General features: G+C 41.1%; 1 protein-coding gene across 1 annotated transcript in view; it reads left to right on the forward strand.

Annotated features, from left to right (window-relative positions):
• Positions 1-16888, forward strand: part of CDKL5 (cyclin dependent kinase like 5) — a 181217-nt gene extending 164329 nt beyond the window's left edge. Inside the window, exons 15-18 of the mRNA XM_040997668.1 lie at positions 1502-1625; positions 8842-8941; positions 13789-13908; positions 16502-16888. Coding sequence (XP_040853602.1) covers positions 1502-1625; positions 8842-8941; positions 13789-13908; positions 16502-16888 — 731 coding nt within the window. The remainder of the gene's footprint in view (positions 1-1501; positions 1626-8841; positions 8942-13788; positions 13909-16501) is intronic.
• Positions 16889-19963: the final 3075 nt, after the last annotated feature.

The following is a 19963-nucleotide window of genomic DNA, read 5'->3' on the forward strand; positions in this document are numbered from 1 at the left end:
ATATCTGGGGCCCAGTACAGTAGCCTAGTGGCTAAAATCCTTGCCTTGCTTGTGCCAGGATCCCATATGGGCACTGGTGGATACAAACCAGTGCCCATATGGAATCTGTTTCCCATCCAGCTGTCTACTTGTGGCCTGAGAAAGCAGTAGAGGACAGCCCATAGCCTTGGCGCCAGGTACCCACGTGGGAGACTCAAAGGAAACTCCTGGCTTTTGATTGGCTGAGCTCCAGCCATTGCGGTCACTTGGGGAGTGAATCAACAGATAGAAGATCTTCTCTGTCTCTCCTTCTTTCTATATATCTGCCTTTCCAATAACAATAAATCTTAAAAATAAAAATCTGGAGACATCTACTGTTTCAGTACCAGTAAGTCTCAGAGGACAATTAAGTGGCATCATTGAAATGCCATATTTTCATCCTACTGATCAAAAATCAAGTGAATTAGTTTCATTTATCGTGATATATAGTACTATTCTTTCTATGATGAAATTTAGAATATGCCCTGATTTATAACCAGGCATAGAAATTGATAGAAAATGTTAGTGGCCACCCACTCCTTAAGCAGAGTTTTTACTTCTGTACAACATAGTTTACTTTTCTGTTTATTTTGTTTTTGAGATTTATGAATTTATTTTTTATTTGATGGTGGAGTGATAGAGGTAGGGAGAAAGGGAGGGAGGGAGGGAGCGAGAGAGAGAAAGAGAGAGATTGGTCGATCTTGCATCCTCTGGTTCACTCCCCAAATGGCCACATTGGTCAGGACTGGGTTGACCAACGGGAACCAAGAACTTCATTCAGGTCTCCCACATAGGCAGGCAGCAGGGACCCAAGTATTTGGCTCATGTTTGCTGTCTTACCTATGTACATCAGCAGGAAGTGGAACAGCTGGGACTCAAGGGGGGAGGGTGCTCCAGTACAGGATGCAGGTATTGAAAGCAGTGGCTTAACCTATTGTGCCACACCTCCAGCCCCTCTATTTGTTTTTGAAACAAGACTTCAAAGGAATAGTTGTTGGGGGCAAATCACCAGATTTCTTTGTAATTTTATTTACAACATTTTTTGAGTGATGCTGTCTTTCAAGCATTAGTGCTTTAAACTGGGGCTTGTACCTTCCAGCACCCATATTATTGAAAATTATTTCAGGCTAAGAATAGATTTTGCTTGGTTGCATCTACAAGAAAGCCTTCAAAAAATGTCAGAAGAGTGGCAGGTGTGGCAGCCAGGGCAATGACATTCATCCTTTATGTTCTCCGGTTTATCAGCTGACAACTCAGGTAGATGTTTAAATACCTGTTATCTGGAGTTAGCTGACCCTCCCAAGTTAATGTAGAGCAGTAGGAAAGAATGTTGCCTAGAATGCCTCCACTCTCAGCAAGCACAGAAGTAATAGCAAAGACAGATGAGCACTTGAGCTATCTGTACTAGAGAAAAACCAGTGGAATAATACAAGAACTGCTTTGACCTAAATTATACAAGAGGGACTTATTTTTCTTCATTCAGTGCCATCACCACGCCCAGACAATTCTTTTCATGAAAATAATGTGTCAACCAGAGTCTCTTCCCTACCATCTGAGAGCAGTTCTGGAACCAACCATTCAAAAAGACAAACAGCATTTGATCCATGGTGAGTATTTTGGTTTCATTTTACTCGTCTTTTTTCCAGCTTTAGATTTGAGAGTTCAAGGAATTTGTACCCAAGCTTCTGAGTGCTCCTTCTCCTGTTAAGCTTTCTTTTCTCAAGAGCAATAGTTAGGTCAGAAAATGTGACTTCACATTTTTGCAAACCTTTTTAAGAATAACATTTATATTAAATGTTGTATAAAATTCTTAAAAACCCTCCTGGATCAGTAAATATCAGATAAGTCTTCCCTTTCAGTTTTTGAGCATAAATAATGGCTTTTGAGGTATACTTTTATTGAGCTTGACCTCCACATAGACATGTTGCCTAGCATTTTATATGCGTTGTCTCAGTCAGTTTTCATATTTGAAATAGGGGTTACTTCTATTCCACAAATGAGGAAACTGAGACCTAGAAAAGTCAAGGGGTTTGTTTGGTGCTGCATAGCCTGTAATGTGGAGGAAGGACCCAGGACTCAGATCCAAATGTGTTTGGACTCCAATGCCACCTAGAATTTACCTCAATGCCATAAAAGCATAATGGTGGTTAGAGGAATAAAGGATGTGGGAGGTTATCCTTTCACCTTTCTATGTGTCAAGTTTTATGTAGCGTATGAAGACTTTTCTACCTGTACTACTACTGTGACTACCTACCACCTGTCATCTAGACATGAGAGTTGTCTATGTGCAGTTCATAAAACTTGACTAAGTTCTCCATCAAGAGAATGAAATGAAATATCATCAAATGTAGACTAATACTACCCTGTTCGTGTCCTTCCCTGTGTTTGTTGCCAGGACTTTGTGTTAGTGACCTTTATAGGGTTAGATTGAGGTTTTAGTGTTATTGTGCCCTATTGTGAAAATTAATTCTTAAAAACAGCAATAAAAATGACATTTCAAAAACTATAAACATGCTTGTTCTATATATGCATACTTTGTATCCAATACCTTTTTAAAAAATGATTTGAAGGCAGAGTTAAGGAGAGAGAAAAAGAATCTTCCATCTCTTAGTTCATTCCCCAAATGGCTACAATGATCAGGATAAAGTTAGGCTGAAGCCAAGAGCCAGGAGCTTCATCCCGGTCTCTCACATGGGTAGCAGGATCCAAGGACTTGGGCCATTTTCCCATTTCATTCTAAGACACATTAAAAAGGAGCTGTATCAAAAGTGGAGCAGCCAGGACTAGAACTTGGCCTATATGGGATCCCAGCATTGCTTCATCCACTGTGCCACAATGCCAGCCCTGGTCTGTTATCTTGCCCCCCAATACTATTTGTGTTGACAGACCCAGCGTGGTGGCCTAGCAGCTAAAAGTCTCCACCTTGAATGTGCTGGGATCCCATATGGGTGCCAGTTCTAATCCCGGTGGCCCTGCTTCCCATCCAGCTCCCGGCTTGTGGCCTGGGAAAGCGGTTAAGGAGAGCCCAAAGCTTTGGGACCCTCCACCCACGTGGGAAACCTGGAGGGAGCTCCTTGGCTCCTGGCTTCAGATCAGCTCAGCTCCAACAGTTGCAGCACTTGAGAAGTGAACCAACAGTTGGAAGATATTCCTCTCTGTCTGTCCTCCTCTCTGTATATCTGACTTTGCAATAAAAATAAATCTTTTTAAAATATAGTGTTGACATTAACGATTAACGATTCGAACTCTGAAATGCAGTATCATGATTAACACCAACTGTTAGCCATTTTATCAGTTCCCCTGGTTTCCTCATTAACTTCCTTCATAGGGTTCATATGACAATTGAAATAATACGCAAAACACACCCAGGACAGGGCATGGCACTGCAAGCCCTCATTAATGGTAGTTGGCAGTGCTGTTTGCGTTCAGCCCAGATGTTGAGAGATGCCAGCCTCCCACATTGCAGTACCCGGATTTGATCCCCACCTCCATGTCCTGAATCCCAGTTTCCCTGCTAATGCAGACCATGGGAGCTGATAGTGACAGTCCAAATTATTATTGGATCCTTGCCACCCACATGGCAGACCTGGATTAAATTGATTGCTGGACTAAGTCTCAGTTCTGTCATGTTGTAGGCATTTGGGGCATGAGCCTGTAGATGGGAACTCACTCCCTGTCTGCCTATCAGATAAATCAGTTGATAAAAATGTTAGTGGCTGCTGTTGGTATTTATGTTATCTCACTTCAGTACAACTAGTCCCTCCATTTGACTTTACTGGCAAACTGTGGCCTGCTCGTCCTCCTGGTGACTATTTCATCCCCCCAGCATGTACCTATGCATTAACCCAACAGCATAGCTGTAGTTCCTCTTAGCTACCAGTGTCGACTCTTTTCAGGTGTGACTTAAACAAACCCTGGAAGTAGTGTCTAAACGTGACAATACAGACAGACAGAAGGGGTTGGGTTTCTCATGGTCATTGCATAAGGAGGTGATGATTTAAAAGGCTAGCAGTTACAAACTAACATAGCCCTGTGAAAATCAGGTAGATAAGAGCAAAAATCAAATCCATATGTGGCCAAGCATTATTAGTAACATACTATTTCTGTCTTTTTAATAATCATTTTCAGTAGAATTTGTTTACTCATGAGTATGTGTAGAAACCTCAAAACAGCTGTTTTAAAAAGCATCAGAGGTGCAATCGGGATGTTGAACTTCATCCCAGTCTTTATCAGATTGTCCTTATTCTAGTATTGCTGCGATGAGGCTTGAGAAAGTTACAGGACTGTCAATGATGAATTGATCCTAATCTTTTGTACATACTACCTCTGATGATAATTCTATAACACTTCTTCAGGTATGACATTGATTTTGTCTAGGCCATTAATTAAACTTGACACACCTGGATTTTTGTATAAGATCTCATATTGGTTGTTCATAGTCTATATATGAGAAATGCACATTTGATAACTCTTACAAAAGCGCAAAAGACCCTTGCTATGGTGACATGAGTTGCCATTTCTAAATTAGCATGTAACCTGAGGAAACTCTGCTTCTCGTTGATGGCAGGAAGAGAATATTTATACATTGTGCACTGTTCTAGCAATGGAAAAAATCAAACTACTGTGTCATATTTTAAAATGCTAAGTAGATATTATAGTATAGTACCCAGAGCTGTTATTTTGGCCACCTCAACTATCTCATCTAAGAGTCCACTTAAGGACTGGGAGATATACCAAAAATACCTCAGCAATGAAAATAGACGTATTGAGTCACATTTATCATCTTTATGGTAGAATGACACTTCCACCCTCACTCAGATTCTGTCTGTTCTTTTATGCTCAGTTCTAGCATTTGGCACTGAGGTTGTGAGGACAAAAAAAAAAAAATAGTGCCAACTAAGAATACAATGTACAGAGGGAGAATGAGCCCAGGAAGGAGCAGAGTGGCAGGTGTTTCTGTCTTCTCAATCCTATGGCGGGAAAATCATACACATCACAGATACGCATGTAGAGTATATAGTTATAGAATAAAAGGCTTTCATTTTGCTTAAAAAAACAAAGTAAATAAACCATTTAGAAAAGCTTTAAAATTGATGCTTATGCAGTAAACTGAATTAATTTGAAATCCCCATAGTTCCAGTGTCTGAAGAATTGCTGTAGTAACTCGCTTGCAAAGTTCAGCTTTCTTCTTACAAAGTGATGACTATATTGGTGTCTGTCAGTGCTTGCTCCCATAACTTAAGAATTACTGCATAAAATTATCTGTTGACTCTATTCTCATACACTGGCTAACTAACCTAGTTGCATTACCAGAGGAGGGTTGGTAGCGGCCTAAGTATCGTAGAATAAGGCCCCCCATCTCTTCAACTCACCTTCCACTGCACTTCCAGTGGATTATGCTACTTAAGTCCCAGCCTTGCAAGTCTAATCTCACTGCCTATTTTGTCCCTAGCCATCAAATTTCTGGATCCTATACTGCCCCCCTTTCTGTGAGTGGGTTAAGTGTATGTTTGAATATTCTTTGTCTCCAGCACCTGACACTGGGACTGGCACTTGTAAAGCACTCAGCCCAAGTTGATTGACTCTAAGCGTGAATTCATTCCTGTATTGAGTCTTTGGAATTCCGCCTTTCTCTTTGGCCTTCTTGAAGTACCTGTTGTATTAGATGAGAGTGTTCTGAGTGGGAAGGTGCCAATTTACACCCCTCGTGGCCTGCCCCTTCCCGTCCCGCCCCCCCCAACTGTTCGGATCCAGCTGCTGTCCCAGATCATGGGCCAGTAGACTGATCGAGTGGTCATTCTTTAAGCTTCCAGTCCTGAGATTTATGCAAATCACCTAGTTTGCCCTTCCCCAGTGTAACTTCTTTTTTGCTTGCTCAGCACACAGCTGATGGCAGTACCAGGTGAGGGTGCAAGTGCAGGAGCCAGCACATGAGGCAGGCAGAATGACCCCCACACTCCTGTTTAGTGCAGTGCTGTTTATCTGTGCTTGAAGCCCCTTCTTCAATCCTTTATCCACCCCACAGCTTTTCAAGTTCCATCCCTCTGCCTCATCCATTTGCACACCTTTCTCCATTCTAGTTCTTTGTTAATTCTCTGGGCATGAGTATTTCTGTGTAGCTTCTCCCTTGCTTTGTTTTTTCTGTTTGTGTGTCTCCCTTGCTTTACTCTCTCTACCTCACTTGCCTTTGTCCTTTGCAATGAAGCCATACCCACTTGACTCCTAGCTTCACTGCTCTTGCTCAAGGGTAATCCATTACCTTTTTTCTTTTGGCCTCTATGATCTTTTCCTGCTGGATCTTAGCCCCTCCGTTTATGCTCAGTTGCAGCTTAAAAATATTTTCTTACCACCCTTCTTGCCCTACTAAGGTTCTAATGTGCTCAGTGCCTCTGAAGAGAGCAATCTGAGAGGCCCATCAACCCTGTGTTTGGGGGGACCCCAGCACTACATCACCCACACTGCAAACACTGAACTGATTTTCCTGCTCCTTTTCTTTTTCATCTTATTCTCTGCTTCATTCTGAGTAGACTTTCCTCTTCCCACACAAAATCCAGCATACCTCCAAGGACTGGCGACTCAAGGCTTCACTTGCTGTGGTGCCACATTAGCATTCTCACAGCAATGCGTCCACCTCAGAGATATGCTGGGCTGGCAGAAAGCACTCTTACCCTCAACACACCTTTGGCCTTTTACTCGCTAATTGGGCTACTGTGTTTCCTAGGTTATATGCAAGTGCCGTTATGGAAGGGTGTTAGCTGGATCCTAATGTAGAATCTTCCACTTCTGAACATTACAGAATGTTGATAGTATTACTGGTTGTACTAGATACTCTCTGAGGCTCCTTTCCATCTAAGGAGTTGTGCTTTTGTGGTTCCAGTGAATCCCTACAATTCTACTGTGGGCCCTAGCACCCACAGTGAACGCTGTGGCCTAATGCTTCATTTATTACAGTCCATCTTTAGGTCCCATACAAGAGGTTTTTCATCTTCTTAGTCCCCAAAATACCTGCCCTAAGAAACTTTGACCAGATTCTTTGGCCTGGTCTATCATGGGCACAGCAGTGTTTTTCCCAACAGTTGAATATTGTGTGTGAAGAATTCTTAACTTTTTATCATGATATTCTCACCCATTCCATCATGTTTGTTTGAAATGTTCTGACTTTTAAAATTGTGTGGTGTTCTGAGTTCCAGCATTAGTTACTTCATTGACTGTTGAATTGTAAACCTTGTACTTCCTTTCTCAGTGATGTTTAAGTTGAAAGTTACAATGAGTTTCAGGAACACTTGGACCTGTAGTGCATGTCCTTACTTCCGTGATGGTCTCCCAAGAACAAGAAATGAGTGTTGCTCCTTCAGTTAGTCAAGGCTTTGACTTCCTGTTTTCTGTTCTCTGCCTCATCTCTCCTCCTCTCCCAGCTTTCCTTTGCTTTTTGGTTTTCAAAATGGATTTGATGTGATTTATAAAACCTTTTTATTGTATTTGTAGTAGATGTTTGTTACTGAAAGTTAAAAGAAAATCATGAATCAGTAATTCTTCCTACCAACTTACAGCTATTAAGACTTTATTTTCCACCTTTTAAAAAATGTACACACACATACCTATACATGTATGTACCTGTGTATGTATCTGTATGTACCGTGTTTTATAAAGTTGGGCTCATCCCCATGTAGAAAATTCTGAATCTTGGCTCTTTTCACCTAATAATATTGTAGTTGGAATATTCTTTCATATCAATGAGTGTGCTTTAAAGATGTGATGTAGTTTTAATATTTTCTATCATATGGGTCTGAAAAAAAGTTTGTATATTTTCCACCTTTATACATATTTAATCAAGTAAAGGCAGGATGCCGCTTCACTCATATTTTCCTAGATATTCTAGTAACTTCATTACTATTAAAATCTTCTGAAGCCATAAATCTGAATTGGATCACTTTTAACATTTTGACCACTTGATTTTAGGAAATAGCTAATCAATGAAATCCATTCACTTGAGAAAATGGCTTTCTACTTTTTTTTCCTCAAGAGTAACAGCAACTGAGTTGCTTTTTAAAATTTAGGTCAAATGAAATAATATAGATGTCCCTTTAACACCGGAAGTGCCCAGCTTGATAGAGCCCGGTCCTTTTTTCTGTCTTTTAATGTCTTCTTTTTTATGAAGATGTCTGGTGGTGTTGGCAGTGCTCAGCTCACTGACAGTATTTTCCTTTTGAAATTGTTTGTTCTTTTTTTCCATGAGTGCCTTGTGTGAAATCATTCAGGCTGTCCGCACTTCTAAACTTTTAATTTCATTTTAATGAATAGATAAAAGGCTTAATAAATAGGAGTTTTCCAGTTTCAGATAATTTTTACTTGTAGTTATGATGTTTCCCTAGCAGCACTGATTTTTAGGTTCAATATTTTGGCAGGCCACTAGTAATAATCATACGGAGCTGGTTTCAAAGAGGGTAAATAGAAAAATGAAGGTATGGAAACTATCTTCTCTTTCTCTCAGAGGGTTACTGAAAAAGCATCCTTTAAGCCATGCACTTTTCCGAATACCAGGTTCTGAGGTTTGCAACAGCAGGGGAAAATGGTCCTGCAGCACAGTTACAGATCATTTGCAGTAATGCGCAAATTGCTAGTTTGGGCGAGCCAGTGCCAAAGGATAATCATTAAGCACAGTTGATTAAATTCATTTCCTCCTGTGCTGTTTTAGAGGCTCTTTACCTGTGCGGTTGGCTCCCAAGGGCTACCTGCTCCTGCTGTCGGGCCTTTCCGGTCTTTCTCACGATGGCAGGAAAGTGATTGAAAAGAGCAATGTGATCAAAATGTCTTCTCCTTTAGGAAAAGTCCTGAAAACATTAGTCATTCTGAGCAACTCAAGGAGAAGGAGAAGCAAGGCTTTTTCAGGTCAATGAAGAAGAAAAAGAAGAAATCTCAAGCAGTAAGTACATTACTGTGTTCTGTATGTGATGGGTGTGGTTCTGTGTTGTTCTGTGGGGTCTAACATCCTACACATGACAATCAAAGTGAATCCTCCTATTGAGATTTGACATGCATAGGTTGTATATGTCTCTGAAGTTCTGTACAACTGTGCTCCTCTTACAGTCTTTTCTACATTCAGCAGAAAATTTCCAGGAATAGAAGAAATTTCATTTGGATAAGAACACTTTAAGCTCTTTAAATAAACTTTGTGTAGATTTATGCTCATATAAAAACCTATGAAGATACAGGATTTGTTTCTGTGGAGGCTTAAGGTTACATAAAAAGTTGGGAAATGGTCTTGGTTTACATTGAAATCTTGAAATGCAAAAGTAATCACTGTTCCTACTTAGTTTCAGTTGTATGAACACAGAGAAGATTGTGTCAGACATTTCAGGGCTGGCTTTAGGAAAACACACCTTCCCTGTGATTGCACTGGGAGAAGCCCTGGGCCTTGTTTCTTGGGAGCCTTCTGCCTGAACACAGGGCAGACCATGTGCCTCCCTTCACTGAGCCACCCCAGCAAGGACTCTGCTGCTAGTGACGTGAGCTAACGGTCACTTCCTTGGCTTTCTGACACCTTCCGGATGAGGCAAGGTTGAGTTGGCCATTTTACATGTGTGTTTCTAGTTGCACTTCATACATGATTTACTCTAATCTATTTGAAGAGGAAAAAGCCGTAACCAAAATGGCCCGTTCAGATGCAGTTCACTGATTTCATCTGTAATGAAATTTCATTACAGATATGAATATGAATTTCCATAATGAATTTCATCTGGACTCTGTTTCTGAGGCTCCTTAGTAACATTCTGAGTGGTTAGTAACAATGAGGGGCAAGATAGTGACAAAGTCTAGAATAACCCAAAGTGGGGATTTTTATCTTACACATGTTCTAGCAATGCTAACCTTTCCAGATTACCTTTCAAGATAATTCTTTCATTTTCTTGTTTACTAAATTTATAGATTCTATTATGAAATATCAGCTCATTATAGAAAAATTTAAAGTATTTGTTTTTAATCTTAACATCCTATCACAACTAGTATTGGGATTTGAGTATGTTTCCTTCTACCCTTTAAGCCTGTGCATGTGTTTGTGGAAAGAAGATGGGTTTCTCTTTGGGGGGAAGAACATTCTTTGAGTTTAAGTAATGATTCCCATGCAATTTTGTATTTTAGCTTTTAACAGTCATATATATATATTACTATACAACCTTTATAGTCTTCAATTTATGGCTGCATGATCTTAAAATAGTCCTTTAAAAAAAACTGAAGCTCAGTTAAAATGTGAAATCAAAGTGCCATTACGTTAAATATGACTACATTTGTTGCTTAGAGTTGCTGAACAAATCTTTGTAGACATGAATTAATCTAGGAAAGCTTAAAGTATTTAGGATGCTAATAATACAAAGCAGTAGAATGTATTTCTCCATTTGCTCCTGACCACTGTTATTTTTATTTCAAGGTTTCTATTCTTAACCACAGGTCTACAGCCATTATGAGGTGGTCAAGTGTTAGAAAGTAGTAAGAGTAAAGGAATTGAGAGTGTTTCTGTATTACAGGCTTAGGTTTTGGTGTCTGTCTGCCTTCAGCCAACATTAGCCATAAAGCCACCAACTCACCATGGCATGAGTATAGTATATGAGCGTATGATTTGGTTCCAGTTCTGTGTAAATGTTACAGATTAGAACACATAAGGAAAGTGCTGTTCCATAACATCCTTTCCACTTGATGTTTTTATTAAGTTTTCATCAGTTTCATCTTTATGTGCAAACGAACAGGCCATAATGTCTTAATTCTTCCAACCCCCCAAAATTGCTTGCACTTTTGCTTTTTTTCCTTTCATTAAAAGAAAACCAGAAGAACTTTGGGATCTAGAGTCAGATTTGCAGAATGCTCAGAACAGCCTGTGTTCTTCATGCGTTTAAATATAATTAATTAATTTTCATTTTTTAGAACTTGCCAAAAATTTTTTAAAAACATTGTTTTTTTAACATTTATTTTTATTGAAAAGTCAGATTTACAGAGAGGAGATACAGAAAGATCTTCTGTCTACTGGCTCACTCCCCAAGTGGCTGCAACAGCTGGAGCTGAGCCAATCTGAAGCCAGGAGCCAAGAACTTCTTCTGGGTGTCCCATGTGGTTGCAGGGTCCCAAGGCTTTGGGCCATCCTCGACTGCTTTCCCAGGACACAAGCCGGGAGCTAGATAGCAAGTACAACAGCTGGGACATAAACCATATGGGCTCCTGGCTCATGCAAGGCGAGGATCTAGCCACTAGGCTATTGTACCAGGTCCAAACTTTGAAAGATTTAAGACATTGTAGCCTTTGTATAAAATAAACAAAAATTGGAATCTGATACCCACTGAGCAAAGAGAAGTGTGACATTTTAAAGTGGAGGTGGATCCTGTATGTTGTTTAATTGCTTTGCTTTACCAGGACAGGAATTTGCATCCAAGCAAATTTTGAGCTTTCAAAAGTCACACAGTCCAGTGGGAGAGCTAGTGCTGTTTCCCTGAGTACCGAGCCCCTGCGAAGTCTGTGCTGTAGAGAGGCTCCAGGAACTCATTTCTCAACTCTGGAGCAGTGGCAGCTGGATTTCTTCCTGGGGTTCTTGCCATCAGAACAGGAAAATCGTGGGGGATTTTACTCAAATGTCGTTATGCACACATCCGTAGATGAGCTCAGTACCTTCATACACATTCTAGTTCCCTGCCTATTGAAATATCCAAAGCAGGGAAAGTCATGCCCCAAAATAATTCCATATTGTAAAGGTGCCTGCTTTGACTGGAGCAGATTTGGAAGCTGCCTTAGGAAATCTGGCTTCAGCTGCATACTCAGAGTTACATAAGCCCTCAGAGCATATGGTGACTTTGCCAACTTGGTAATTATATCCTTGTTAGTATCTCAACTTGCAATGATGCTTCAGTTTAAAGATTGAACTTTCTGTTTCTTGACTTTCAAAACCAGTGTTTTGAGTTGTGCAGGGTATTTTCCACTGGGTAAATATATCTAGAAATGTGGAACAAGGCTTCTCACTCAATGTTGATCTCCCACAAGGTATATACCTCTTCCAAGTGATGTTTCTTGGTTTGAAAGTTGACCAAGCTTAAAAGGGTTTGCAATATCTTTTTTTCTTTTTTCACAATGGACAAATTACCTGGTAGATTTTATTTTAATTGCTAAAGTTCTCTGTAGTAATTAGGAAAAGATTCAAGTTCTTCAATAGCTCCCTGTACACAGTTCTTTATAGTCATCTTGTTTCGGATACTAAGTAGACTCTTAGGTGTTGTGCCATGCGTGTAGATCTGAGGTGCCCCTGCTGTAGGTAGCGACCATGACCATTTATACCATTCCATCCAGGTAAGAGATGACACGGAACCTTTGTGGGTATACCACACAGAGCTGTTTTTGTTGACTGTTAATATTTGATCATTTGAAGGCTTCCAAGAGCTAGTAGTTTCAATAAGAGCATTTTTTTTTTTTGCAATTAGTTTATTTCTATCTTATATTGCAGACAGATTCCACCAACGGGGAGAATCCAAGCATCAAGAAATCCCTCTTCCCTCTTTTTAATTCAAAGAATCATTTAAAGCATAGTTCTTCTTTGAAAAAGCTTCCTGTAGTCACTCCACCCATGGTACCCGTTTTTTCATATGGTAGCCCTGAAAACTGCGCCAGTAAACTTGTTTTACTGATGACACAGCATGTCTTATTTTCATGGGGTCATATTCTCTTTATGCTAGTTAAGTACCTGAGCCAGTTCCATAAATTCACTGAGATTTAAATCCTTCAACATTATGGACTTTCAGAATCACTTAAAAGATGATGAAGCATAAAATCTGTTAAACTAGTCAAAGGCTAGTTTGGACTGTCTGATTATCCAAATTGTCGACAGAGAGCATTCATAAAAGCCCATATTTCCTGTAAATCAACATTTACAGTTAATAAATGTCTTTGCATTTGGCTCACAAAGTTTAATACTTGGTTAGCAGTTTGGCCTTTTTTTAAAAAAAACAAAAACAAATTGAATTGACCAGCTTGCAGGCTCCGTTAAACAAACAAACAAATAAAAAAGCTCTTATTAGTTGTTGACTTGCTCCTTCCTTGCCTGGCTCTGACTTTTGCTGGCCACTAAGTGTGAAGCCATGGCTTTTGCGTGGCATTTGCCATTCCTTCCTTTGTTCACCAGAATAGGTGAATGAACCAACTGCATTCATTTGGAATTTGTGGTGCAAATTTCGAGCATTCTCCTAGTACATAACAGCAGACCCGGATTTACCAGATTTGGGAATATGATTCAAACCATACTTCCCTACTTTGCTTTCCTTGCAATCCTACTAGAGCCTTTGGTACCGCCAGATATGGTGTTTGGATCATTTTCCCAGGAGGAAAATACATTTTTGTTTTATTGAACTGGTTCATAACCTAACTGCAATATGGAATGAGGATACGACAGCAATTCCTGGTACCACCCAATTTAACTGCTCTCTCTTACAGCGACCAAAACTAACAGCATGGGAATGCTTTGAGGGTTGAGGTTTTTAACGAAGTTGCATGACACCTGCCAATTTTTCCTCATGCAGGGAAAATTATTAAGAGGGCAGCAAACTTGAACTAGCATTACCTGCATCCTGAACATGCAGAGAGTTTTGGTCTCCTTTTATACCAGACTTTATTATTTGTTTGAGTTTTGGTTTGGTTGGATTTGCTCTTTGGTTTGGGTCTTTTGGGTGTGGTTGCATATCTTGATTGGATTTACACTGGGCTTCTTGGTATGCTTTTTAAACCTCTATCCCTGTGTTCCTCTAGGTGCCCAATTCAGATGGTCCTGATCTTCTGACATTACAGAAAGCCATTCACTCTGCTAGCACTACAAGCAGCAGACCCAAGGAGTGGCGTCCAGAGAAGATCTCAGATCTACAACCCCAAGTGAGTGGGCCCAGTACCTCTCTCAGACTCTCTGTGGGGGCTTTTTTTTGTCAGCAGGCTGTATAATGGGATGATGGAGGGCTGGCTGTCCTAAAGGGAGGTCTGGGGCTGCTACTGGGGCTGACAGCAATGTTACAAGAACAAGAGCTCTCCTAAATGGACACTCACTGTTAGCCAAATACATCTTGGAGCCAGGATGAATCTTGCTTCTGTGACCCCTGTCCTGGGAGAAAAAACAAACCAGCAAGCTTCCATTAAGCTTCACTTAGCTGGTGAGGGGTGGGGTAAGGGGAAGGAGAAGACATAGTCCAGCGCTCAAATACTGTACACTGCAGGAGAGAGAGAAGATTTCTGAGGAGCTGCACCTCTTGATAAAAAGTGAGTCGTGCCATAAAGTGTTTGGGGAGATCAGCAGAGATGGTGGGAAGATGAAGTTTGTGGTGAAGGTGGTAGCAAACGAATTGGACCATGAAAGACAGATATGGTAAGCTGTATTGAAAGAAACTTTTAGCTTCTGAAATTCCTACTATTTTGGATAGAAAACACTCAGGCAGTAGTATTAGGAGTAAGATATTAGACAATATTGTAACAGTTGCATTTAGCTGCCACATGAAGGAATAAGCATAACTTGAATCAGTAAAATTCTCCCACCTTGAGGTTTATATCTGTTAAACTATTTTGGTTGGAAATGTTTTTAATACTGTGGGGTTTTTTCCAATTATCACATAGGAGCATAGTAGCATAATTGCCTTGTTTTAATCATATTCAGTGTCTTAAAATCTGTTAGGCCCATGTTTTGTAATTTCTGACATCCCTCATGAATTTTGTAGTCTGTAGAGTACTTGTACCTATAATTACCATAGGTGCCTGTGGTTGTGAAGATGGGGTCTACCTTTCTTAGATTTTCTATTTACTATCAGCTGTTTCTGAAGACTGCTGACAGGAATTCGTCAAATGGCCCTTCTCTATGCCCAGCCGTCGGTAGTTTCTTATAATCTGAGGAACAAGGGGAGCATAGAAAACCACATATCCAAGCCAAGGACGCGACTCTCTGTAAGCACCTGATGCTGTAGTCCTAACTCAAACAAAACAAAATAAACAAAGAAAGTGAAAAGGAACTTTGGCTTATAGAACATCCTTTGTGAAACAATTTCCTTATTCGAGAAGCTCCTTTTTAAAGTAACCTCATCTTCCAGCTGAGTCTGCATTATCACAATCATTCCATTAGTCCATGCCTTTAGTCAGGACTGTAAAAGGCACCAGGAGTCTCATTGTGGTAGCATACCAAACAAACATAGGAAGAAACAAAAACGATTTTAAAAAATGAAGAAGCTTTGGAACATGTAGAGTGCCATGTGACCCCCTGCGGACTCAGCGATTTCTTGGGAAGCTTGAAGTAGTAATGAAGGCTACTTCCCTAGGAGCAATTTCCATGTGGGTCAGTTCTCAAGCTATTCACCTTGAGGTTCAACGCTGTTCCTTCAATTTGTAAGTGTTCTTTCAGATCTTCAACACTTCCTTCAGATCTTGCCAAGCCTTTAAATGCATGCTGCTTACACTATAACACTCGGAAGAAAGGGCTGTAGCTAAGTGGCAGCACCAAGTGCCTTGCATGACTCTTCTCATAGTGATCTTTACACGCCCTGAGGTAGAAGAAGAGGACTGAGAAGGAAATGAACCACCTCTCACCACTGAGAAACTGAAAGCTCAGGAGTTGCCTGAGAATAGTGAGGCGCAAACCACCTGGCATCACTGGCCCTTCTGCCTGAAGCCAGCAGCCCTCTGCTGTGCAGCCCCCTGTGGGGCCTTTGGCCAAAAGCCACAATGGAAAGACATGCTGGCAGGTAGTACCACTATGGACCCTATTAAGAATTGAAGGCCTTTTGTGAATGCAGTATCATTAAAGTTCTGAAGGATCTTTGCTTGTCTCTCTGCACTTTGTATTCTTAATGCTGAAACCACACGTTGGCACCCTACCTCCCACCTCCCACCTACCCCAGAAATAAAATTAACAAAGTGCAAGTGCAACAGGGAATGCTGAAATTTTGTAATATCAGCAGAAAGGGAAAATTGGAGAAACAAGAATTTTAAAAGGCTGTACAATTTTTAGCTGAGTTCATTTCTACCTATTCAAAACATTCCATCTGTTTCAGCTTCTCTTGCAGCTAGATATGCTCAGATGCCTATCTTCTAGCCAATAAAATCTAACTGGAAGCATTATTTGGAGCTTTGGGGAAGTCTTCTAAAAAGGGGAAAACATATCCTGCTGACTGTTCCTCCTACCTGCTGGTTGAAATGTGAGATACTGTGAGAAAGATAGAATGTAGCCAATTAGAAGGAGCCTAGGGTTTGGATCAGCATCATGCCAGCCCTAGGTGTCTTCTCTAGGTGTATTGCTGCTTTTGTGAAAGAAAAGGATTCTGATTTGGTTGGAAAAAAAACCCTAAGAACAGATACAGCTGGTCTAACCTCTCATCCGACATGCTGTCTTCCCTGGCTCCATCCATTCGTCTCAGATCCAGGCTCCATTTGTTGCCAGTGTTGTGGTATACTCTAAATTAAATCCTGCATACGTTCTCATCCTTTCTTTCAGAGCCAGCCACTAAAATCACTGCGCAAGCTGTTACATCTCTCTTCAGCCTCCAATCACCCGGCTTCCTCAGACCCCCGCTTCCAGCCCTTAACAGCTCAACAAGCCAAAAATTCTTTCTCAGAAATTCGGATTCATCCCCTGAGCCAGGCTTCTGGTGGGAGTAGCAACATCCGACAGGAGCCCACACCCAAGGGCAGGCCAACTCTCCAACTGCCGGGTCAGATGGATCCTGGTTGGCACGTGTCTGCTGTGACCAGAGGTGCCACAGAGGGACCTTCCTACTCTGAACAGCTGGGTGCCAAGAGTGGGCCAAATGGGCACCCTTACAACAGAACAAATCGCTCCCGAATGCCAAACCTGAACGATTTAAAAGAGACAGCCTTGTAATTTGTGCTGGAGTTGGGGGGGTGGGGGTGGTGAGGCCACAAGGTAGTTGAGAGGGTAGGGGTGGGGTGGGGGTGGGCTGGGGAATGAGCTGGGTGATGAGCCAGCGTTTTCAGCTTTATGAAGGCGTGTGCAATATTGTGTGTGGGGGGCCGTCTGGCTCCTCACGGTCGCAAATGCTAGTCAGGGATCTAAGAGCCACGGGAGTTGCTGAAGAAGCACCGCTCCCCACAGGTCTTGTGTGAGAATGGATCGAGTGTGCCATTGAGGAAGCAGAAGTTTCTGCCAGTGGCTCCCCCTTGTCCCCGCTGTCGTGCAATCTCTGTGGAAGTTGGGGAAGCCAGGATGCGTCCTGGCGCTGCAAAGGGAAAAAAAGTGTTGACCGATGCCCTTACCACCTATTTTTTTTCTGCCTAGACTAAGTGTGGGGTTTATTGTTATCCAAGAATATCCCTTTGAAGGGTTAGCAGATAAACTGTATGTCTTAAATTGTTTTCTAAACTTCCATATTTGATAGGATTTATAACATTTATTTATAATTAATATTGTACTGTTATAATCATACCTTTTCTGTTATAATGTAAAGTTATTTTGAGCTGTTTGAAACATTGTGAAGCAGTGGGACAGCTACAGTAGTTTCTATCAAAACTAAACAATAACATTTATATATTGCATCAGGAGTATTTTATTCTATATATGAATATATAGTAAATGTCTGTTTTATAAATATATTCCTTTAAAGAAAAGTATCGTTACGACACTATCTGCCATATTTTTATACATTTGTGATATGAAGTGAGTATTATACTTCTAATAAAGGGAGTCGATCTGTGGCTACATGTGACTAACAAGATGAACCTTGCCCAGCTTTTAGGCCCCAGCAGTAGCCTTTAGACATGGTCCCTGGTAGCAGATGAAATGCAGCGTCTCTTTCCACGTCTGCAGGGGAAGACAGCCGGATAGGCCAGTGAGAATTCCATCAGGCCTCATGTCCGACCTCACACATTTGGCTCGTGTTTGTGTCCAGGGATGTCATTGCTTATACATGACAATAGACTGAAGCTTTATTTGTGGGTCTTTGTAGAGAACGTTCTTTTCCACTTAGCAGTAGTCAAGAGTGCAGACCAAAGATTTGCCAGTGAACAGTCTTTGTTGTGAGGTTGTACAAGGTACCTGTTACAGATCTTACAAACCAGCTCTGTGCTCCTGAGTCTGGTCCACTGGCCTGGAGACATTTGGCTGGTAGGGTATGTGGCATTTCTGCTCCAAACTGCTTTATTTGTTATTGCTGTTTCCAGTGTATTTAAAAGGCTCCTGAAGCAATTCCAAATGTGAAAGAAAATCACTATATCCATTTCTTCCTCCTGGAAATGTCCATTTATAGCAAGGTCTTCACACGTACCTACATACTTGCCCCTTTCTCCCTCTCCTCCTCTCTCATTGAACAGGACCTGTCTTTCACCCATCCAATCTGTCTCAATTCCCAAGCTGCTCCGATTCTGATGCGGCCTGTGGCCCACGGGTGACGCAGCCCTGGGTTTCTGGGCCTCCTTGACAACAGTCATCTCCACACTATCACCTGTCATTAGTAGTGGATTTTTAGAATTAGTCTCTTAGCAATAAGACTTTTAAAGTTCCCTCCCACCCCTCATAGAGGTAACTTGTCAGTATTTATTACTTGTTCCAGAATTCTGAGTATCAGTCCCTGAATCAAAAGTCAGCTGTAACTTAAATGTGCTGACTTACTGTTAACTCTTCCCAAAACTTCAAGAAACATAGCTCTGCTGATTAAGATTATAAGGAAAAAGGTCTTAATTTCTTCGAAGCTTAAATTGTGTGCATATTGCATTTTTATATAAATACTATACTGATGTGTATTGATTATATAGAGAGGCCATTTTAAGGTGCTTTTATTTAATTTTAATAAGTGAAATAGAACTAAACCTCAACTGGGTACTATTGAAGCAATTTGATTCAAATCAATAGTTCTGCATGCTATTTAGCTCTTTTCTATCTTGTTTCTTTCGCCAGTTCAGTACTGTTTGGGTAGCTCTGGATTCTGGCTTTTCCCAGGCAGCTGCTAGGTTATAGAAGTGAGGCGGACCCTCGGCAGTTTTGGCCTGGATGCTGATGATTCTGAGAAGGTGTATATTTTTGTTCTTTTTCGTACTAGATCTCTACCTTGTATTCCCTCCTTGCAAACCAGAAAATACAATTTTGTCTCTGGAAAGACTTCTCACTGTGCTATGTGCTTAGGAACTGCACAGTCCCATTGCCACATTGTGGCAATTGAGGCTCATTGTCACCTAGGGGCTGGTTTCCCATGTTGTCATCCTTGCTAACACTGGGATCTCAGATATTTGCAGAACATTTATATTCGTGATGGTTCTTCAAAGAAGGGCTAAAATAATTGCCTTCTACCTAGAACAAAGTCAACCTGATGAGTCCGTACATACTTTTCACACATTCCCAGATTTGAGCCAGAAATTATCTATAATGTTTGCAACTAGTGTTTTTGAGATAGCTGTTTATCCTCTTCTCAGCTTTTGTCCTTTCTGACTTATTGATTCTCAGCAAGCTGTATGTGAACTACAATCTGCATTTATAGCATGTAAGTCTCTTCCTGCTTGCAGAAGGCTCGATCAAGCTCTGTCTCAGATCTGGTGGGCCCTCTCTCAGCTTTTTAACTGTTTCCCCGTCTGGTTGATGAAGAATTGCTGACCTCACTGAGATCACCACCATGGTAGGGAAGACTTGAATCATAGTACAAAAATGCACATTTACTTTAGGAAGGGGGATTTATGACATCCATTTGCTATTGTGCATCGTCACTTCTTCCCAAAGGTTGAAAAAGTTGAAGGAAGGATGAGGAATTACTTTATTTCATGGCAGCATCACTGATCTCCTTTTGCGAAGAAATTCTTCTTTACTGTTTTTACTTCCCTGCTGCCCTCGTTTCTCCTCTCTGGAACTTGAATTGAACCTCTCTCCAGCGCCCAAGACCAAAAGGGCGTGTTCTGTGTGAAGGCGTCCAAGGAAGCTGTCTCCACAGCAGCGGTTCTCAACCCAGGACATTCT

This window comes from Ochotona curzoniae, unplaced genomic scaffold, assembly GCF_017591425.1.
Source record: "Ochotona curzoniae isolate NIBS_2020 unplaced genomic scaffold, NIBS_Ocur_1.0 contig_1274, whole genome shotgun sequence".
Lineage (NCBI taxonomy): Eukaryota > Metazoa > Chordata > Mammalia > Lagomorpha > Ochotonidae > Ochotona > Ochotona curzoniae.